The sequence below is a fragment of the Phocoena phocoena genome, chromosome 3 (assembly GCF_963924675.1).
Source record: "Phocoena phocoena chromosome 3, mPhoPho1.1, whole genome shotgun sequence".
In the NCBI taxonomy this organism is placed as follows: domain Eukaryota; kingdom Metazoa; phylum Chordata; class Mammalia; order Artiodactyla; family Phocoenidae; genus Phocoena; species Phocoena phocoena.
Window position 1 is genome coordinate 115,519,368 of NC_089221.1, and position 22,639 is coordinate 115,542,006.

General features: G+C 47.1%; 1 protein-coding gene across 2 annotated transcripts in view; it reads right to left on the reverse strand.

Annotated features, from left to right (window-relative positions):
* Positions 1-8,098: 8,098 nt before the first annotated feature.
* KLHL3 (kelch like family member 3) overlaps positions 8,099-22,639 on the reverse strand; it is a 96,364-nt gene continuing 81,823 nt past the window's right edge. For both annotated transcript variants that reach the window (XM_065873368.1, XM_065873367.1), the window contains 5 exons: positions 22,164-22,265; positions 18,809-18,937; positions 15,351-15,491; positions 13,099-13,242; positions 8,099-8,127 (listed from right to left, as the gene is read on the reverse strand). In XM_065873368.1, coding sequence (XP_065729440.1) covers positions 8,099-8,127; positions 13,099-13,242; positions 15,351-15,491; positions 18,809-18,937; positions 22,164-22,265 — 545 coding nt within the window. The remainder of the gene's footprint in view (positions 8,128-13,098; positions 13,243-15,350; positions 15,492-18,808; positions 18,938-22,163; positions 22,266-22,639) is intronic.

Genomic DNA, 22,639 nt, shown 5'->3' on the forward strand with positions numbered 1-22,639 from the left:
CCCAGCCCAGACAAGACCCTGGGCAGAGAGCTTGCCTCCTTTCTCATGTCTGTCTTCCCTCTGCTCATATGCCTGGTGTGGTGACCACATGCAGTCAGGATGTTCTCTGCGCTGTCACTGCAGAGATTAGGTTTCTCATTCCAGAGGTTGTTCTGCTGGGCCCAGCCTCCCCAGGGCCTTGAGTGGCTGCCTTCTACGTTTTAGGGTCTTCTCATGCAGTCTTCTGCATAAGCTCACAAAATTAACTGCACTGTTGCTGAGAGGCAAAGAGACTGGCTCAAAACCACAAGACCGCCTGACTGAGGTCACATTTAAACCCGCATCTCCGGACTCAGAAGCTTCTGATCTGAAGCTCTAGGCTGACCTGTCTCCTGCCACTTAAAGAAATAACACTGGCTCTGTCTGGCTTGCTCTAGGTCTCTGCCTATGTATTTCTATATGAGTGGCACCTTGTCTGCTACGGGTGCATGTGTGTGTGTGTGTGTGTGTGTGTGTGTGTGTGTGTGTGTGTGTGTGTGTGTGTGTGTGTGTGTGTGTCTTGCTCATTGTGCTTCTGTCTCCCTCTGATTCTGTCTCTGCGTGTCTCAGTCTCTCTCTTGGTCTCTGTCTCTCTTGCTTTGTGTGCATCTCACACCCTCTCCCCAGGTCTCTGTGAGCTTGTCCCTCTCTCTCTGGGTGCATGTGTTTCTCTGTCCTCCCCACACCCACCCCCACTAGCACATCATACAGTACCTGCTGTTTTCCAACTGTGTCTCTCATGGAACTCCAACCTCCAGGTCCACAGGGACCATCTACTTCGTTGGCAGTTGCGTTTCAAGTACCCACCACAATATGCAGCGTAGATGCCGAATGTATTTCTGTTGAATGAATAACTGTTTGTTGAACATACTGTGAAGGGAGAATAAAAGATCCCCAACACTGGAAAGATGGAGGGAGGGTCTCTCAGAGGCAGCTGGGAACTGAGAATAGGAAGGGAAGGAAAACAAAGGGAAGGATAGAGGTCTAAAGCCAACTTTTCCAGTCCTTACAAAACTCAGAGGACTCATCAAACTATCTTGATCATGTGTGATTACTGGCAGGGCCCAGTGGCCTAAGAGCTTAAAAGCATGTGGGGCATAGTCGTCCAAAACTACTTCCACGGAAGATGTGGGTTCGGAACCTAGCTCCCCACTGTCACTGGGCCTCCTGAACCTCATCTCCTCCCCGATCAGGTGGGGGCAAGAACAAGACCCTGCAAGTAGAGTAAATGCTCCCACGGATACAAGAGCCCTGTTTACAGATGAGGAACAGAGCTCCAGAGAGGGGGAGGGGTTCCCCGCAGGCCACACAGCTGTGAACAAGGCCTCCTCCCACCTGAGGCTGGGGGAGGACTCAGACACCTGAGGAGGAGTTGGGCCCTCCATCCACCTGGGAGTTTGGAGCAGCCCTCGAAGCTGGAGCGACCACAGGACGGGAGTCTCAGAAAGACCAGGCCCACTGCAACAGGACCACCTCTCCTCTGTCCACCCCAGAAAGGGCGGTGGCTCTCAAGCTTGCGGTCACTCCCATTCCTCAGCCCCAGCACAACCTCAGGTTCAGGCAGGAAGACACGGGCCCTGGAGCCTCCGCTGGCCTCCTGGGGTACCCGGCTCTGCCGCAGGTGCCCTGGCCTGTCTGCAGCTCCAAGCCCCAGTCCCCAATTCTGCAAACACAGGCGCTGGAGTGGACGATGTCGAGGGTCCCAGCCAGGTGCCCCATCCCCTGGGCCCTGATAGAGAGCATTACAGGGAAAGCCACCTGGGCAGAAAGGAATGGCCAGTGGGGGATGCAGACTGCTCATAGAAAACCTCATGAGGCAGGCCGAACAACAGATTTCGTATCAAAATAGACTAGCTAGGTAGGGTCGAAAGACCCTATTTGTAAAGTGTAGAAGGATAAGTTGGTAGAAAAACCACCAAATATGATTTCACTCTGGAACTTCTGGGTAAGGTAAGGAGGGGAAACCAGGCCAAAGGGTCAAGGGGAGGGAAAGGTGTGTGTGCTCGGACAAGCACTCCTTTGCTCATCTGTCCCTCCCCAGGGCCCTCTCAGCGGGGGTGACAAGGGCCCAAGTGGGTGGGCCCACAGCAGGGTGGCGGCGGAGCAGGTTGCTGGCCTGGCGCTGGGCTCTGCCTCACTGCCTGCCCTGGAGGGCCAGACACTGGCAACCTCTTCACTCTAGAATGTGCCCATGAGGTACAGCCCCTCTGGGATCGGGCGTGCCACAGTTCAACAATCAGCCTCGGCAGAAGGATGGGGACTGCATCGTTTCTCAAGGTTATGTATGACGTTGAGCCAGTTAATTAGGCCCTGCGATCCTGCGAATTGGGCACCATCTGCCTCTATGAGGTGTTGTGGGCATTAAAGCACAGGGCCTGGCGCACGGTAAATGCACAATAAACGCTAGCCAGTGTGATGATGGAAACAAGTGCATCCTAAGCCCTCTTCTCAGGCTGATTCTCAAACTCAGTCGTGAGCCAAAAGAGCTAGTAGTTTCCATCTGGGTCTGCTCCGCTGCTCACTTATAACATACCCTCAGACAAACGGATTCACCTCTCTGGGCCTCCTCGTCTCAGTACCGATGCAATGAATAGTGGTTACTGCTACTATCACCACGGTAACAAATGTAATTATTTGCCAATAGTGTAAGATTGGGACATTGTTGGTCCAACTGGCCTGAAAACTTGGGCTTCAGTATTCTTCTTGAGCCAAGTTTGCACTTCCCAGTGACCCTTAGGGCCTCCCTCTCCTTGGTGCTTCTCAGCATGCCCTGCTCCCGTCATCACCGCCTCACTGCTGGAGTGAGGAGGCTAAGGACACAGACTCTGGAGTGCAACCAATATCCTGCAGCACTGCTACCACAGGCAAGTTGCTTAACCCCTGTGCATCTCGTATCTTCATCTGTAAAACAAAGATAATAATAGTAACTCAGAAGACCATGATAAGGATTAAATGTATTGGTATAAGTAAAGCACTTAGAAGAGTGCTGGCACATAGTAAACACTCAATAAATGTTAGCTATTATTGTTATTTCATATGTGTTTATATTTTAGAAGTCAGCATATTTAATAGTTGTAAATATTTAATAAATGTAATTAATATTTGCATTTTTAATGGTTCAAACATAACAACATATCTATAAAAATCTCTAGGTATTGTATAACAAACATTTAAAAATCAATGTTTATTTACAGCCAAATCTCTACCTCCTCCTCCCGTGCCGGTACCATCTCACCCACCTCACGGTGATCACCAGGCAGTTGTCCACACAACCGAACACCCACTGGAAAGACTGGCCTCTCTGGGCCTCACTGAAGATCTTTGTGAGTCTGGCACTGTGTCAGATAATAGAGATCAAAGGAACCCAGACTCTGTCCAGCAGATCTTGAAGAGAAAATCTTTTGAATCTGAAGACATGCAGGAGTTAAGTCTGCCCTTTTCATGTCTGAGACCGAGTAAAGAGACTGGACTACAGAAATGAAATACTGAGAAAGGTTCTCACAGTTCAGCTTTTATTAAAGTTAAAGGAACATAAAGTATGGGAACCTAGAACACAATTCCTGCTCAAAGAATACATGTGAGGAACTGTTTCTTCAGCTAGCACTGTAACTGATGGAGCATGTGACAAGTCTTCTTTTACAAACTCTGTGCTCCCTACCGTCCAAGCAGAGACCACCAGATCAAGGACCCAACCTATGCAGTGTGGTGTACAGGGTGTCAGGGATCAATTCTGCCTGCCTACGGACAACCACATGGACATGGCACCCACACAGACATACAAATTCAGTGTCTTGAATCTTCTTTCAAAGAAAGTATTTTACACATCACATACGAATTAAACAAGAAGTCCAACAAGGGTCCTTATTGCCACTAAAAAGGGGGAAAAATAATTTGAAATCTCATAACCAAAGGCAAGAACACCGCACTAGGGCACTTTGTTGCTCCAAATGCCACTGTCCCATGCATTACTGCCTTGGCAGATGCTGTAGCTACAAGTCACTGAGCCCCATGATGGAGGCTGCACAGGGGCTCTGAGGTTGTGATTATCCACTACAGAAGAGTCCTCAGGCACTCCCAAACGTCAGAAGTGCTGCCGGCTCTCCTGCTTGGTCAGTAGATACACAGCACAGTTGAATATGAGGGGCTTAGGACTCTAAATAGTGCAAACACTTAAAAAAAACAAAACACATTCCAACCTCCTCGCTTCTCCAGGCAAACAGAGAACCTCCAGCTAACTGGATTATGAATTTGCTCAACTTCCCAATTTGATCTGTCAAGGTGCAAATGGGGAGCAAGCGTGGAGGCAATTCAAATGGCACCTGTCCCAATAATAATAAAAATAAAGATTTTTAAAAATGAGACTAATTGGCAGATAAATACACAAAACAGAGCCTGGAGTGCAGACACAGCTCAAGAAACAAGTAAGTGTAGTATGAACATCTGCAAAGCACATGCTGATCACATTCTTAGTGGGGATCATGAGGAATGAGCCCTCTTTTAAAGTTCATCGACAAGATGCTTCCAGAAGGGACATCATCCAGCAGCAAAAGCCTTAAGCCTGAAGCTCCGAAGAATAAGGAGACAGAAAAGAATGAAGACTAGTCAGCTCGATCTAGGAAAACTCCCGGGACTATGCGCTGAAGGGCAGGCCTCTCCCTGGGCTTCTCCATGCCACAGCATGCCAGGCTCCATGCCAGGCCGTGAGAGATGCCAGGAGATGGGCCAACCAGAGTCCCCCCTGCCTCACCCTGCCAAAAACAGACTCCAAGAAAAGCAGATCGGCAACATAGATGTGTAAGTGCTGAGTCAGGCTTAATGTTAGTCCCTAAACAATTCAGTAAACACCAGTGACTGTGTTTTTTCAACAATCTCCCTTGAATGTGGTGTAAGAAAGAAGCTTCCAAGTCAACCTGGAGCTACTGAAGTCTGGGGAGGGTGAGAAACAAAGGGAAGATAGCTACAGGCATGAACGATGTTTGAGAGTGAATGATGCATAGAACATAACATTTCATTATCATGGACAATAAAAAGCAATTCAAATATCGTGAAAAATTACTTTATAAAAATATCTACATTAAAATTTTAGCCTGAAAGCTGTAGCTTCAGTTTTATAAAAAGGCAATCTTTGAAAGGATCTGGCTCAGGAATATACAAACATTACACAACAGATATCAAAGTAAGACAGCTCAAAAAGCATCTTAGGGGATATTGCAACTGGTCTGTCATGAAATAGAATTAAGTATTCTTATTGCATAGCAGAAAATGAGGTCACTTTCATTTGCATAATACTGCAACTTATTAGATGGAGAGATGCCATTGGGTACTTATGAGAAAGAACTTTGGAATTCAGAGTCTGACTTCTCTGTTGTCCAAATCAGAATCCAAGTGGTGTCTAAGCTGCTTCTAACCTTGGGCTGCAATTCCATTTCATCGCTGTGATCAGACTTCAGATATCCCACAGGCAAAGCTGCATTCACAAGCAGGTGTGGCCACCAGAAGAGGGGATGCAGGGGGGTTCACCTACCACATGACCAGCACAGACGTGAAAATAAGTCTGTTGTGCCCACTGTGGAGAGAGAATTGTACCTGGTGATAAAGGGACAGCAGGTTTTGGATGGCATCTGTGGGCAGCTAGAGCAGACTGGCTATTTTGTGATGACGTACCAGTGTTCTAGTCCCCGTGAGAAAGGACACATGAGAATATAACGAACATGGCCTCAGCAGCACTACCAGCAGGGGCAGTGCTTCCTGGGAAAGGGGACGTGAGGTGGGGTCAATAGCAAAAATCCAAAAGCAGGAAACACAGCTGGCTAGCTCTCAGGGAGGGGATCCTTTCTGGGAAGATGACACACAAACAATAGCCTCCCCCCACATAAGCATGATAAGCCTGGAAGTTCAGCTTCCAGGTGTTGGGGGGGAACTTCACCTTTCGTCTGAAATCAGGAGCTGTGTGATGGCACACATCAGACCCCAGCCTCATCCCCCACCCCACCCCCCCACACACACACCCTGAAACAAAGTCCCAAACCTTCCTCAGAGAGGGAGGAAGAACATTTGGAACAGAAAGCGCATTCCATCAGCTTCCGATCCAGAGGCAGGCAGAGCTTTGAGACAACAGTCACCTCCATGCCAGGTAAGAGCAGAACAAACCAGCTAACAGCATGTCTTGATCCCTTTGGAGCTGTTCTTCCAGGTCCACCAAAGCTGGATATTTCAGCCTCTGCCCAAGGTTACTAAAAATTCTGGGTACCTTGGTATTCTCCAAATGTCTCACTGAAATAACATCTGCTCAACATCAGAAGATGTTTCCCCTTCAGGGGAGTTGAGTGGTTCACGCACAATAAATATACAGTAAATACACAAAGTGTCCAACTCGCTGGGGAAAGTCCTGGGTTTATAACTTCAGGGTGAAGTGGGGAGAATGACAGTCTCCTATAAAACCTGCTTGGAAGTTGCCCAGTTGTATGAGAAGTCCACCATCAGAGTTCATAAAGCCCCTTGGCTCCCTAAAGATGGACCTTGACATCAGGAAGGGTCAATTCCAGCCCCCAAGTTGTGAGACTCTTCTCCAGACACAAGACTTCCCCTCCTTATGCTGGAAATTCCAATATAAGCAACTTGCTAGTTCAGGAACAGTACAGCTTTAAGGTTCTTTCTTTTTTTTTTTTTTTAAATGCAGATGACTCCCTGAGCCCTCAAATACCCTCCTCCGGATGCCTGAAGGTCTGTCATTAATCATTTTTACCTGTGAATTAGCAAAGCTTTCTTCAAGCTCCTCTCTCAAAATGCAAGTACTCCTGAGAGAGATCACACATTCAGGGCCCACCACCATGTCCTCCCTCACGGGGGAAGCTAGGAGGGGGAAGTTCTGAGGATTGGCGAGAGGGTACAGGCCTAGAATGGGGGAAGAGCACAAGGAAAGGAAGACAAGGATGTGAGACAGACTGGACCGACTGCCGAGGGCCAGGCCCAGGGTGCCAAGTATACACCGCTTTGAATTCATCCATGTCCATGTAAATAACATGTGACCCCATCCAGCGCAGGGACAAACCTATCTTTGGGTTTGGAGGTATGGTGATCTTTTACTTAGCCTCCAAACCAGAACACTTTTGAGAGTAAAACGGGATGCTCTGAAAAATTAAACCTGGATAATAAGTATAAACAGGGACTGTCCTATCCCAGGAAAACCCAGAAGTAGGATCCTCTCTGGGACCACTATGGACAAGGACTGAAGCCTTACCACTTTGTTTTCTTGTGTTTTTGTTTTTCATGTATTTTTTTCCTCCAGTGTGTTACTCAGTGCTTCTCTGAAGAGCTAGTTTTCCCAGCTGAAGAGACACGAAATCTCCCAAACCTGGAATCCTTGACCTCAAAGACCAGTAGCCCAGAGACTGGGCAGTTCTGATAAGAAGTTCCAGGAGAAGAGCCCAAGGAAGAGCACCCAGCTGAGGGGCTAGAGAACCTGTGGTCCTAGTTCTAGCACACAGAGGACACGGGGCAGCTTCGAGAACACCCCACTCTTCCGCAGACAATGCCAGTAGTCTAGGCCGGTACATGGGCCTGGTCATTTCTGGACATTCCCGGTATGTCCAACTGCACTTCCAGTAGACAACAGCTCTAGTAGTCTCAAGGTCCCCATGGGGCAAATCCATAAGAGAGGTTTCTGTGATTTGATTTTTAGCATAGCGGAAGGATCAGTAGTATAGAAATGGAGCAGACCATCACCACCCCCCAATTTAGTGAATCACCACGTTCTGTGCACACACACACACACACACACACACACACACACAGGTCCCAGGTTCTCTGGTGTCCCTGTAGAAACACACAAAAGAACGTTCAAAAGTGCAGCCGGAGCTATCAGGAACCCACTGCTCAGGGCAGAGGACGAAACACCTTGCGGGAGCAGGAGGTGGGTCACTGTCGTCCCACCCTGACGACACTGCCAAGTTGGAGGAGGGCGGTCCCCACTCCTCTGCAGACTCCGGCAGCGAGTGGCACCCAGCCAGCGTGGTCCCACTGTGCCAAGTCACAGGCAGCACCCCTCCCTTCCTCCACCTCCTGGCAGCGGGAGTTGGGGTCACAAGGGCTTGTGAATCACAGCAACACCTAAGATGAAAGGGGGAGAAAGTTACCATCTTAGCTTCTCCGAACTTATTCAGAGTCACAAGGAGTTCATGACCCACAACATCCCAAGCCATAGCCAAGGGAAATGGGCACGATTTGTACCCAAATACTGAAGGGCCTGTGGACTCAGGCTGCCAGCAGCTGGCTGTTTCCCACTCTAACAGCCCAGTCTCCACAAGATGTTTAAACACAGAGCACAGTCCCTCAACACCACAGGTGAGTGATCTCACCCCACATCATCTCACCGACTCACATCGTGTCGTAGTGACTCCCCTTCCCAACCCCAGCACTCTCTGTAATGACACTCGGCACCCGCACTGGAAACCTCACAGCTCTAGATCTGTATCACTTTAAGAGAATTGATGAGTGATACATGTCTCCTTTTAGAAGACACTGAAATGAAGTAGAAAGAACAATAGACTGACTTCACGGTAGCAAGAACAACTGAATTCCCATCCTAGCTCTGCCACCAGTCAAACTGCATTGTGGCTTCAGGCAAGTCCATGTACCTCTTCAGGCTCCATTCCCATATATTCAATGTTTTCTAACTGAAAGACCCCTCCAATGCTAAATTCTATACTTGGATAAACATCCTAGACATGTCTGTATGTGTTACTGTTTTGGCCAGGTGGAACCATACTCAACAGCTAACTCATGAGCCTAAAATCTTGCTTGTAAGGGGTTACAGGTATGCAGCAGATACTATAGGCTGATTCATCCAACATCCTCTCTACTTGCTGTCCTCTGCTATGGAGACCAGCAAGTTATGAGCTCAGCTTCCTAGACTACCTTGCAGCTGGAGGTGCTATGTGACCCAATCCTGGCCCATGAGACTGTAACTACAAGTCTGCCAGTGCTGCAACTTTGGTTTTCTTCCTCGTCCTGCCTGGAAGAAGCTCACGCAAGGTGCAAGGGGCAGCAGCAGCAGCTATTCATAAAGCTGGCAGAACAGAAAACACAAGAGAAACCTGATTCTTCGATGACACTCTTGAGGCACCAGGCCAGCCCTGGACTCCTTTCTGCCTGGGACAAATACATACATACAAAAAAAGATACTTCCTTATCTAAGCAAGTATCTGTCAGTTTTTCTGGTACCTGCAGCTGAACCAAATTCTAACTTATAGTTAAGGTGTAACTAGGAGCCTTATTTTAACATATTACCACGATCAAATCTTCTGGTTGAAGATGAGATTGAGAGAACATTGCTAAAAGAAAGCCCAGGACACCCCAATGGTGACATTCTGCTAAGACATGCATTTCATGTTAATTTCTGGATAAAGCCACAGATGTAAAAGATTAGAAGTGGGGAGAACCCAAGTCCTCAGACCCAGATGTGCTGCCTGACCTGGAGAACATCTTGCCTGCACCTGAGGCTCCTCTTTCTCAAGGGAGCATGTCTTTAAAAAGCAGGCTCCTGTATTGGTTCTTATATAAACTTTCTCTTCTGATTCTAAAACTAAAATATTCTCATTATGGAAATTTTGGAAAACACAGAAGAACACCAAGAAAAAGAACTTTAATCCCTACATACAAAGAGAGTCACCGTTAGCTTTTCTGGAATATTTTCTGGCTTACTAATAATAACCACAATCATTGACTGAGTGGTTTCTACCTGCCAGGCAGGCACCGTGCTAAGCGCCTTCCACACATTATCATGTTTCATTCTCACAACTGCCCTAAGAGGCTTGATATGATTTTATTCTCATTTTACAAATGAGAAAACAGAGGTTCGGTCAGACTGACTACCTTGCCCAGAGTTCCAGGGCTAGTGGCAGAGCTGGGACTCAAATTCAGATGTGACTCCAGTATCCATTTCTGTAAGCAGGAGCTACTCTAACCCCCATGACCCAGGACTGCTCGACTGAGCTCACACGGTACATACATTTTGCATCATCCTTTTCTCAACCAGTCTGTCACAAACATCTTCCCATATTAAAAACACGTCCACTGTATAAATATTCCACAACTTATTTAGCTATTTCCCTCATGTCAGACATTAAGTAATTCTCAAGTTTTTTGCTCCAATAAATAACTTTGTCCATAAATCTTTGCATTTTAGGCCATATCCATAGATTCTAAGAAAAGAGATTCACTCAGTCAATGGGTTTGAACACAAATCGCACCTCTGCTCATCTCCTTCCCACCTACTTATGGGGTGGGCAAACAGTAAAGAAATGGACATGAAATATTCAGCACTTACACAAAATTCTAACTACTCACACCTGCACCTTCCCCTCTCATTAAGGCTCACGTGGAGGCAAGGTGGGATCGCTCACAGGCCTCACTGCTTCATACAGGAAAATGCCCTGTACTTTCCACTTCAGCTTTGGAGAGAAAATGACAGTGCTGGTTTTTAATAATTAACCATGAGAACAGAATCACTCTAGGACCAAAACGCCTCTAAAATCTTTTCTATTTAATTGAGAAAACTAAACGAGAAAAATTTTTTTAAATAAGTTCATTAATTGAAGCCTTGGGCAGACAGAATGCGATACAAACCCCTTTGAGCCTGCATGGCATAATCTTCCTTTGCACTGAAATCCAAACAAGATGGAAAACGGAATAAGAGTACCATTGGAGTTATGACGGAGATTATACATGATAATGATCATAAATACTTAGGATGATGCCTGGCCCATTGTCCATGCTCAATAAATAAACGTTAGCTCTAATTCTTCCAGTTTCTGGAGAACCAAATACAAGGAGCTGAGTTCTTGGGTTGGCCAAAGAGTTCCTTCAGTTTCTAAGTATAAATAAAAGACACATTTTTCATTTTTACCAAGAACTTTATTGAACAACGTATTCACCGTTTTGTTCCACTACCTTCTGACATTTTTCAGGCAACTTCATAATTCCACCTTCCCAAAACCTTGTATCTTTTGAGCAAAGAACTGCTCCAGGTGCCTTTTACAGTCTTCCAGGGAGTTAAATTTTTTTCCATTAAAAGAATTTTGTAAAGACCTAAATAAATGGAAATCTGAAGGTGCAATGTCTGGTGAATATAGCGGATGAATCGGAATCTCCCAGCCAAGCTGTAACAGTTTTTGCCTGGTCACCAAAGAAACACGCGGTCTTGCGTTATCCTGATGGAAGATTATGCATTTTCTGTTGACTAATTCCAGACGCTTTTCATCAAGTGCTGCTTTCAGTTGGTCTAATTGGGAGCAGTACTTGTTAGAATTAATTGTTTGGTTTTCCAGAAAGCGCTCATAATAGAGGACTCCCTTCCAATCCCACCATATGCACAACATCACCTTCTTTGGATGAAGACAGGCCTTTGGTGTGGTTGGTGGTATTCATTTCGCTTGCCCCACGAGCTCTTCCGTTCCACATTATTGTAAGTATCCACTTTTCATCGCCCATCACTATTTGTTTTAAAAACAGAATGTTTTCGTTATGTTTAAGTAGAGAATCGTACACGGAAATACGGTCAAGAAGGGGTTTTTTTTCCGCTTAATTTATGTGGAACCCAAACATCAAAGCGATTTACATAACCAAGCTGGTGCAAATGATTTTCAGCGCTTGATTTGGGTATTTTGAGTATGTCAGCTATCTCCCACGTGGTATAACATTGCTTGTCCTCAGTTAATATCTCGATTTGATTGCTATCAGCTTCAACTCGTCTATCCGGCCATGGAGCATTGTCCAGCGAGAAATCTCCAGCACGAAACTTCGCAAACCACTTTTGACATATTCGATGAGTCACAACACCTTCTCCATACACTGCACACATCTTTTTTTTGCGTTTCAGTTGTGTTTTTACCTTTCTTTAAATAATAAAGCATAACATGCCAAAAATGTTGCTTTTTTTCTTCCATCAATATTGTAAAATGGCTACACAAAAATTCCCCAGTTTTGATAAGTTTTTTTAAAACTACACGCTGATATGACAGCTGTCACAATACAATCTAACAAAATTGTTTCAAATGATATTAAAGACAACTAACTGCTACTAGAGCCATCTTATGGGAAAAACGAACAAACTTTTTGGCCAAACCAATACCTCATAATATCTATGTTTGCTTGTCTCCCTATAGACCCTCAACCTCAGCCCCACTGACTCTGATCCTGTCCCCCACACCTCATCAAAACCATCACACACCCCACCAGGAATAAGCCTCTATAGCCGCCTCATTCCTCCTTCTTCCCTCCAGCCTCTTGCTTAGAATGCTTTTTCCCCCAACCCTGAGCTAGAGTAGCACAAAAGGCATGGGCTTGGGACTCAGACCTGGGTTTCAATTCTGACCCTGACATTCTTTTAGCCACGTGGTCTTGGGCAGATTACTTAAACATTCCAAACCTCCGTTTCATCATCTATAAAATGGAATGGAGTCTCATTCAACCAGAGGGTTGCTGAAAAGATAAGAGTGTATGTATACACTGTACCTAACAGACTGCTTTGTGGCCCAGGGAGTGGGCAGCTGGCAAAGGGCAGCTACCTCTATGACTGTGACCTACCCTCAAAGTTTAATCAGGCTCCACCTCTTCCAGGAAGTGTTCCCTGACATGTCATGTCCTAAAGCCTGTGCAGTACATTTCATTTAGAACTTACATGTACATCATCTTGTATTTCCTATTTTTGTAGGTAGGTCTTATCTTTCCAATTTAATTTCTGGAAAGCAAGAACTGTATCTTATTCCACCTAGGGGCCCAGCACAAAACAAATCAGGAAGGGCAATGAAATTCTAAAACCTCTTATGACAATTCGGATCAGTCGGAAGTGGCTCCCTGGAACACTGTGTCAAGAAGAATTCTATGGCTACGTTCAGCTTCGCTGGGGAAATGAGTGCTAATTATGGGTATCTGCCGTGGGTGCAGAATGAAGGAGTGGTGACACGTGACAATCATCTGCCATGCCTGAAGGAGGCACTCAGCCCCAAGTTACGCAAGCTAACCTAGCCCCCACCTGCCCCACCCCACCCAGGCCCCAGGATGGGGGTGGAGCACACTGACCTGCGTAGCTCCGCCCTGTGCTCATGTTGCTTGGCAGCAGCGTCCACTTGTCAGCCACAGGATTGTAGTACTCCACCGAAGCCAGGTTACAGGATCCATCATCCCCTCCAACCACATACAGGAGCCCATTCACTGCACAGACCCCTGGGGATCAAACAGAGGCCAGAGGAGGCATGACAGCAGGAGCAGCAAGGGGATGGACCAGAGACAAGTCTGGATGGCCCTGGAGGCTCTCTTCCTCCTCTTCCTGCTAGAATAACAGACAATTGGCTCCTAGGGTTTAAGTTTGCTCAACGGAGGAACACACAACAGCCACTGGGATCTGAGGATCCCCCTTCCTAACAAGGTCATGTCTCTGACGAGGGAGCTTTCACCACGACATAGCCCACAGGTGTTCCCTGCCCTTGACCCTAAGAATAGGCAGAGCACTGTAGGTACAGACCCTATTCTACTGCAGCATTGCCCACTGGTGCATGCAGGCCTCCCACGCCCAGTCTGAGCTACATGTGGAAGGAGACAACTCAGGGGATTTCATGTACACTACTTCTACTCTGCTTGTTAACTGTTCCCTGATAAACCATTTTATCCACACTGTGGGGCACTAATGGTTGTGTCTGTGATCCCTTTACACAATTGGGGTCTGAATCCACATACAGTTCTCAGGGAAAAGGCTTCCTACCCACCCTGATCTCAGAGTGAGCTGGTTTGGAGGCACGGTCTCGTGTAGCAGGGACTCAAGAGTAGGAAAATGTAAGTACTGCTCATCAAGATTTAAAAGGCTGTAGTCCAATATACTGTGTATTTTTTCAAAATTAGACTCAGGGATTAACGATGCTCAAAAAGTAGTAATTATCAGTGTTGGTGAACATACTCTCAAATACTGGTGAGTATAAAACGCATCACCTTCCTGGGTGGTGTCAAAAGTACATATACTCCCTCTGATTCAAAAGTTTCACTTCTGGCCTTTTATTCTAAAGAAATAATTTTAAATGTGTGCATTAATTAGCTATAAAGACTATTTATAATAACCAAAGCATTACTTAGAGAAAAAATGGAAATGACCTAAAAGTCCAATAGTAGCTTGGTTATTTAAATTATGTTATAGACATTTAGAATAATATTATGTAAATATGTTTAGTGTTATAATAAGATATTCATAAAAGATTGTAAAGTGGATTAAAAAGGCAGGTTATAAACCAGTATTACAGTATGATTCCATTTTTGTTATAAAAAATAGAAATATCTATATGTGAATGTGTGTATACACATGCATTTACATCTAAACCTACTTCTTGAATTAGCTGCTTGAAGGTTCTGTAATTCCTCACTCGTGTGGCTCAAGGCCAAATGCCAGGTTATATCACAGCAGGCTTAGACAATGAGCAAATTAATAAACTCCCCTCTTTTTCTTGTTTACGCTTTCAACAAGTCAGCTGCAAATGGGTTTAGCAAGCAGGTAATTTGAGTATAAAGGAAATAAGTCTTCCTGAAAGTCACCTGCTTGTATTTCCAGCCTGGGAAATTGGGCTAAGCCAACACTATGATAGAGTAAGAAGGCATAAAGCAAGATATACCAACAAAGGACACAACCCATAGGGCAAAGTTCTAAAAGGAAATGGTTTAATAGGGGTGTCAGGCTCCAGGCATAAAAAACCTAAACACTCTAAGGAAAACCATTCCTACAGGAAGGAAAAGGGGAAGGGAAGGGAAGGGAAGGAGAGACAGAAACTACAAAGAAGGGAATAAGGAAAGTGGTCCTATTGGAGAATGGATCATGAATCCTTTCATGGACACCCTTGAAAGGAGGGAAATTGGTTTCTGGTGGGAGGTGAGAGGTTCTCATAGTCAGACACTGGCAAAGAAAAGATAGAACCAAGTATGATTGTCTGACACTGTCCACACAGCCCTATGCTTAGCTACCCAACAAAGCCACTGGGCTGGGGGCACAGATGGCAACCAGAGGCTCTTCTGGGTCTGTGTCCATCTATGTGCAGTGAAAGTCATCATCCTCCACTGGGAGGGAAGGAACCCTCTGCATCTAAGAGGGGGCCCTGTGAGGCGCCTCGTGGCTAGCTTTGTGGGTTCCAAGCTCTCCCCTGCCCAGCAAATGGACACTCCCTACTCAGGGTACAAGCTCAGCCCCAGGCCCTGGGAGCCTCTCCCCTCTGGCCCTCTTTTAGAGCTAGTGTTTGCAGGGAGAAAACACCCACAACCTCCCCCGGAAGGAGAGAAGGAGGGAGCAGTCATATTACCTGCATTGCGCCGGCACATGTTCATGTCTGCCACCTGCTTCCAGGTGTTTGTTCCAGGATCGTAAACCTCGACACTCTTCCTCACCAAGGGCCCATCGTGCCCACCTGTGGCATACAGCTGCCCGCTGAGGACCCCAACGCCTGAAAGGCAGAGCACAGAGTTCCAGTCTCAGGCTGGCTGCAGCGACCAGAAACCAGGAGGCCTAGAGTCCAGTCTTGGACAGCCATCACCGGCAGGGTGACAGGGGGAGTGCTGTTTTGTCTCCCTGGAACTCAGGGTCCTCGTCTATAAAACAAATATAATGACACCTAACTGCCTCATAAAATCAACTTGAAAACCACCAAATATAAAGCAAATATAACCTCATTTCTATTCAGACACATAAAAATAAATATTATATATATAATATATATAGGTGTGTGTTTGTGTGTGCGTGCAGTAAAAAGAGTTGAAATGGAAACTACACAGCAGGTGTGCTGAGATCATTATTGCTGAGGCCTCCCTGCTTGTCTTGAAGCAGAAGCTGTTCTTTCTGCCCCCGTGCTCTCCTCCTTAGATGGCAGAGGGTCACTGAATCACTCACGATGGTGGTAAGCCTGAGCTGAGGGCCAGGACTGCATCATTTACAGGTTTTACCATAACCTTTTAACATCTAGAGGATGTCAAGGAAATAAAATCCAGAAAGCCCGAGGGCCTAAAAAGAGCAGCTGATGTGGTGGCCGGGACACCTGGGTTCTGGACCTGTGTCTCTAACCTGCCGGCCAGGTGGTGCTTCCCTTTCGGGGCCTCAGTATTCCAACTGCATAGTGAAGGAGCTGGACTAGATCGGTAGTTCCATTGGACCACAGACTACTCCACTGCGTGGACAGCTCAATTAGCTGGGGAATTTTTGAAAACACAGATTCCACAACCTCACTCCCAGAGACACTGGTCAGAAATCAGAAAAGGTACCTCAGGTGATTGGAATGTGCAGCCAGGTTTCAGACCCAAGGACTAGATTTCCAGAATATAAACTTCCTATGGACAAGAACCATGTTTGTCTTATCATGACTGTTTCCCTGAGCGTGACAGTACGTAGTAGGTTCTCAACAAATACTGTCTGAATGACAAGATGTGTAAAATCCCACCAGCAATTATGCAGGTGCGCAAATGGCTCCTCGCAGTTGCCCTTAACTAACAGCAGATGGTGGTGGTGTATCGACAGTGGCTATCTTACGGACCTGAGTTAAATAAAATTCAGTGTGTTCCCAAGCTGCCTCACCTTCCTCACCTCCATGTACAGGAGGAAATTAGCACATGCTGGGACCCAGAAATGGCCTCTTTTCCTCACAGCCTTCTGCTAGCACTGCCCACACCCTGCTGAGGAAGCAAGCAGCCTTCCAGGCATTCAGGGGCACCAGTGCCCTTCTGCAGCCTCCTGTGCCAATGCCCACACAGAGCTTTCCTGGACCTAGAGCCACAGGAGCCCCTGCTGCCAGGGTCTCTGGGTCTTTAGCCATCAAAGAACACCTACCAGGACGAGTATGTGGGTTCCCAACTCCAGATGTGAGGCTTCTCCAAATCTTAGGGATGTGAAGCACTAAAGAAAGGCTGCCCTGGGAGCCTGAGGCCAGAGCACTGACAGTGACCTGAGGAAAGAACCCATCTCCGGGAGAGATACCACCCCTTAAATCAAGGTCACTGTGCCTCGTGAGAGACATGAGCAGCCCCAGTGATCTCCACTCAGCAATAACCCCTGGGCAGCCTGACAGAGACAGAGCAGCAAGGCCTCCAAAGGCAGCTCCGTCCACAAGATGAGCCTGAACTTTCTAAGGTGGGTCTGTGCTCGTGGCTCTGTCCGGAGCTGGCCCTCCACACTTTCTGCTTGAGGCACTCCTAGAAACAGCCACAGACCTCAGTGTGCTGCTCCACTCCCGCTGAGCTGTCCCTGCCTCCTTGGGCTTTGAACACTTTCTTGCACACCTCAAGTCACACACAGGATTTCCAGGAAATACAAAGAAGACTCTACCAGTACCGTAAACCAAAACTACTAAAAGAGCCCTATGATGGCAGGAGAACCAGAGGATCTGTGAATTGAACTGGGCCCTAGGTAACACCTATTGCAATCCACTAATTTCACATCTGAGGAATCAGAGGCCAAGACCACAGGGACATTCGAGCAGACCCAGAACCAAGATCCAGCCCCCCTGACTTCCATGCATTTGCTGCACGTTCAGGAAGGGCCAACCTGCTGGGATCAGCAGAGACGAGCTCCCTAAAAATAGCCTTCCAAACACAAATGTTTCTTAAATGGAATCATAGAGCATTTTCTTTTCTAACCAGTGAGCATACAGTGGTTCTTGGAAAATATTAAAATAGCATAATTTTTAAGGAATACTAAGAAAGTGGTCATGTGTTTGGTTGTATAAAATGAGATCACAACTCAATCTTCAAAAATACAAAAAGAAAGATAAAGTAATAACATGGTGGGGAAAAGCTCCCAGTTGTGGCTTCCCTTCCCAGAAGTCACATGGCCTTCCTGCCAGCCAGGTTGGTCATCAGTCACCACTCCCACAGAAACCGGGAGCAGAGAGCCAATGCCCGGCCTCAAGCGCCTCCATCTGCCCTCCCAGACCCTTTCCTCTGGGCCCCTAGATGATGGGGCAGACAAAGCAGGGAAGAACGGACTGTTGCTCCACTTCCTGGAAAATCCCAAACGACCACACAGCTCCTGGCCTTCCCACAGGAGGCGGAAGTGGGCCCCATGTGGGGATTTATTCTCCTCCCATGCGGGGGAGGGGGCTGAAGTGAAGAAAAGTTGGGGGGAGACATAAGTTTATCTCCAGATATTAACACTAATAGCTTGGCTTTCAGCCCCCGAGACAGAGACAGGCAAGTTTAGCTTTTCCAAGGAAGACTGGGACAGCCATGCTTGTCACACTACTTCATGAGAATGAGACTCTGATAATCTGGGGTCCAAAAAATCTAACTTTAAAATGCAACAAACCTGAGTAGGAATCCCAACTTTGCCAGTGACTAATGATACGACCTTGGCTAATTACTCAACCCCTGGTTGACTTACTTTCTAAATCTGTTAAGTGGAGTTATGTCGTATCTACCTTGCAGGGCTGTGAAGAGGATTAAATAAAATGAGGCATAGAAAGTGCTTATTAGGACAGCACCTGGCACATAGCAAGCTTCACTTTTCAAGAGATGCAGACACCTCCAAAGAAATGGAAGAGATGACGATGAAGGGAATATGATCTCATCTATTCTCTCCCAAAGGGACCCCCCCCCCCGAGAAGGGTTAACTCCTAAGTGCTTGTGTCAGCTGCAAAGATGCAAGTGGGATTATATACACTGAAAGGAGAGAAGAGGGAGGGAAAATAAGGTAGAATGTTAAGCTCTTGGCCTCCAGACCCACCTGTGAGATCAGACACAGCTTGCCCCCTGACCTTGCCCCCCACACACACCATACCTGCGCCGCTGCGACGAGTGCTCATGTCTGCCACGTATGTCCACTCATTGGTCGCTGGGTTGTACTGCTCCACGGTGCTCAGGCACTGGCGGGAAGCCCCATCATAACCCCCAACGGCATATAGCTTCCCTGGAACAGACAAAGTGGCTGAGGGTGGTGCTTCAGACTCGCACAGAACTGGAGCGTGGCGGAAACTCCACTTGTAACCCACCGGGGCACCCTCACCTCCATCAGGGTTCAGGACCCCCTCCCCCAGGAAGACCACGACTCCCTCCCCAACCAGGGTAAGCATGCTTCACGACTCTGTCTCCTACTTCCTCTTAAGCCCTGAGTTCCTCCTCAAAGCAGTACTGACTGAACCTCTTTCTCAAAAAGCACACCCCAAACAGCCAGTGCAAAGCGATGGCCTGCTGTCACTGGGGCTCAACATATTCTTCCTAGTGAACTCATTAGATCTTCGCCAGAACAAGGCACCGGAGAGACGGAAAGCTTGAGGGCCCCAGGTACAGCCAGGCAGGCAGACTTTCTGGGTAAAGGCTCACAACAGCAGACAGAACAAATAAGGAAAAATATTCTCCAACAAGAACCCAAACATTGTCTCCTCCATGTTTTGTACTCTGTCCACAACCCAGGCAGGCAGAACGTGTGAATGGAGTGCTCTGTGTGCACTGTGGGATGGGTTGGCTGGAATTTATCTGCAGACCCCCTTGCAATCTCTGAGCCATGCACAAGACCCCTGAAGCACCATCACCTATTTTAAAAATAAAATACCATAAACGGCTATCAAAGAGCAACAGTTTGTTCTGAGAATGGCGGTGAGGTTGGGCAAGGGGGAAGGAAATTGGTATTTGAATGATCTCAGAGAGAGATTCAAACATTTGGGTTTAACATGTAGTCTTAGAATACAGTGAGAAGGTCTTGTGTGTGTGTGTGGGGGGTGTGTGTGTGTGTGTGTGTGTGTGTGTGTGTGTTAGGTGTGGGTGTCCTACCTCACCTGGGGTCTCAGTCCTATGGGGGGACCCTGGAATTACAATAAGGATCTTAAACACTAGCTACAGACTAAATAAACACCACCAGATGCAAATCTACTTAACAGGGTTACTCAATCAAAAGATTTTTTTGGTCACTATGTGCTTTCTTAATGGAGAGGTACCAAGAGTACAACCAGTATGTGAAAAATCTACAATCATTTTAAGTTAGAAAGAGATTCTCAGGCTCAGAACTATGTTGTACCATCAGGACGTTTGCTGCATCAGATGTAAAATTATTTCTTCTTCTATCATTGAGCCTGGGTTTGTGTTCTGCCCCCACAGCCCTCTCAACCAGCCCTTCTAGAAGAAAGGGACACCTCCTCCTGACTCTGCCCTTGCCTAAGCCGGAGGGCAAAATCCTGACTCAGAGCTCCCCCAGGACCCAGGCTACTCTCATGGTGTGTGCTGGCTCAGAGGTAACCACCTGCCCAGCCAGCTGTCCATCACTAGGGAGGAGACAGGCCTGGGGCAGGGAGGAGACAGGCCTGGGGCGTGGAGGAGAAGAGAAGCTCCTGAGGGCAACCCCAGTCTCTGTAACACACGACTTCCGCTCTGCGGGGAGCTTCTGCCTAATCTCCCAGCCTCACTGTCCCTCTTCCTACATAGAGATTCTTCAAGGCAGCCAGTAGCAGATGATCCTGATTTTCTTTCTTTTTTCCCCAGTGTTATTTAGGCTATGTAGCCATGGTAAGGAGACGATGAGAGGGAGGCCGGTTCTGTGCAGACAGCGTGCGGAGCTGTATCTTCAGGGCCACGAGGAAGGAGCGTCCACTTAAGATCCTCCCTGGACATTCTCACCAAAGCTGTCCATTGGACTCTGCTGCCCCAGGGTGACTCTCAGCCGAAAGAGCTTCAGATTCAGGCTGGACAAGATCAATAAATCCCCAGTCTGTCCTCCGGGTCAACAGGGCATGCTACCACACAGCACTTCTGCCACACAGCACATGCTCGCAGAAGGCTCTGTCAAGGGGAGTATTTCAAATGAGTACCAGGAAGGTATCTCCTCTAACCCCCATCAACCATGCCAACTCTGCCGTCAGCTGAAAAAATACCCACTCAATGTTTCTCCTTTCAGGGATACGCTATTTTTAACCCCAACTCTATTGTTTGATATTCCTGGCTAAGGAAAAAGGGGGGAAATGGGAAGGTGGCTAGACAAAGCACTTGCATTTGGCAGACAAATCAACTTCTGTTCCAATGGGAGGATGAGATTGCAAGAAACAATTTTATCTCAGTAGGAGGACAAAAATCCTTGCACTCACTAAGATGACTCATTCAGTATGTTAGAACAATATACTTTTAAATTAAAATTTAAACCACATAATACTGGTATGGACCAAGAAATGCAGCGAGAGAAAAGAATCCTTATATTAATGTCTAACTCACCGCACATTACACTCTCCCCGAAGCATGTGTATGTGTTGTGTGTGCACGTGACATAGAAAATGCCTGTGTACATGTGTGAATGCACAGATTTCCAGCTAAATTCCCACTTCAGGACAGGCTAATGAATCAGTGTTGTCCTGCAAAGTATAGCATTTTAGTCCAAATAATACTCTATGCTTTAATACGTTGAATTCATACATATTTCTAAAATGTCTCTCTATTAGCATTTGCTAATGGTCTGAGTTGGGAGTTAGAAGACCTGGGTTCAAGGAGTGGCTGTGCTATTTACTAGCACGGGGCACATTGATTACCCCTCTGGGACCAGTTTCCCCTTCTGGAGAACGGAGAAAAGCTAAGTCCTGCCCATCTCCTTCAGGAGAGTTTTAGGAACAAAATGAGAAATTGGAGATGAAAACCGTTTAAAAACTACAGTGCACTGTCTAAACAGGCTCCAGACCTCACCATTCGCTCCTGTCTCACTGCACACACCTTTCCTGACTAGAGCAGGACCCACCAACCTGCCTTATAGTGACTAATCAGGACTGGGGAAAGGTGCCCACCTCACTCGGGGCTCTGTTAATAATGCTTAACATGTGAACATGAGGACAAAATTAAACAAACAATTGACTCTCACCCCCTCCACATTATACTCCTGGGTTATATCTTGACTCTGGATTCTCCAACTCGTAATAGAGACAAGTGGCCAAAGCAACAGGCCAGCACCTCCCCTCTAGGCTCCTCCCACGCCCCCCAACCCAGCTCACCCACTTTCTAGCCTTGGGCCAGTAGCTTCACCTTTCTGAGTCTCAATTCTTCTCATCCGCTCATCAGGATACTAGTACCAGACTCAGCAGTAACGGGAGGAATAGAGTCAGGACACCAGGAGAAGGCCCAGGGGCCAGGGCAGGAACAGGCCACCACCCACTGCCGCTCCTTACCCTCTACGACACCCACGCCCACACTGCTCCGCCGTGTGTTCATTGGGGCCACGAAGAACCACTCGTTGGTCTTGTAGCTATAGGCTTCCACTGACGCCAGGCCTGGGAGACAAGAGACTCATGAGGTTTCTATGGTGCCAGGCCTCACCCTGCTGTGCGAACAGTGAGGATGGGGGAACAGTGCAGACCCGGGGGCTGGAAACCTGGGTGTATGACTCAGCACTACCTCTGCCTCACTGTGCAGCCCGTGGCACCTCCCTAAACACACCTGCACTGTGTCTGCCTGGGGGGACCACTAAGACCTGACCTAGAGGGTGGGCTGTGAGAGGCCCAGGGGTATAACGTAAACCATAAAACCGACAGAATGGAATAAATACCTGAGGTTGCCTTGCTGAACACCTATTCGATCCCTCTTTTCCCTTGTCTTCCTCTATTTTAGAGGCTGGAAATCTGAAAACTTGCCTTTCCAGAATCCC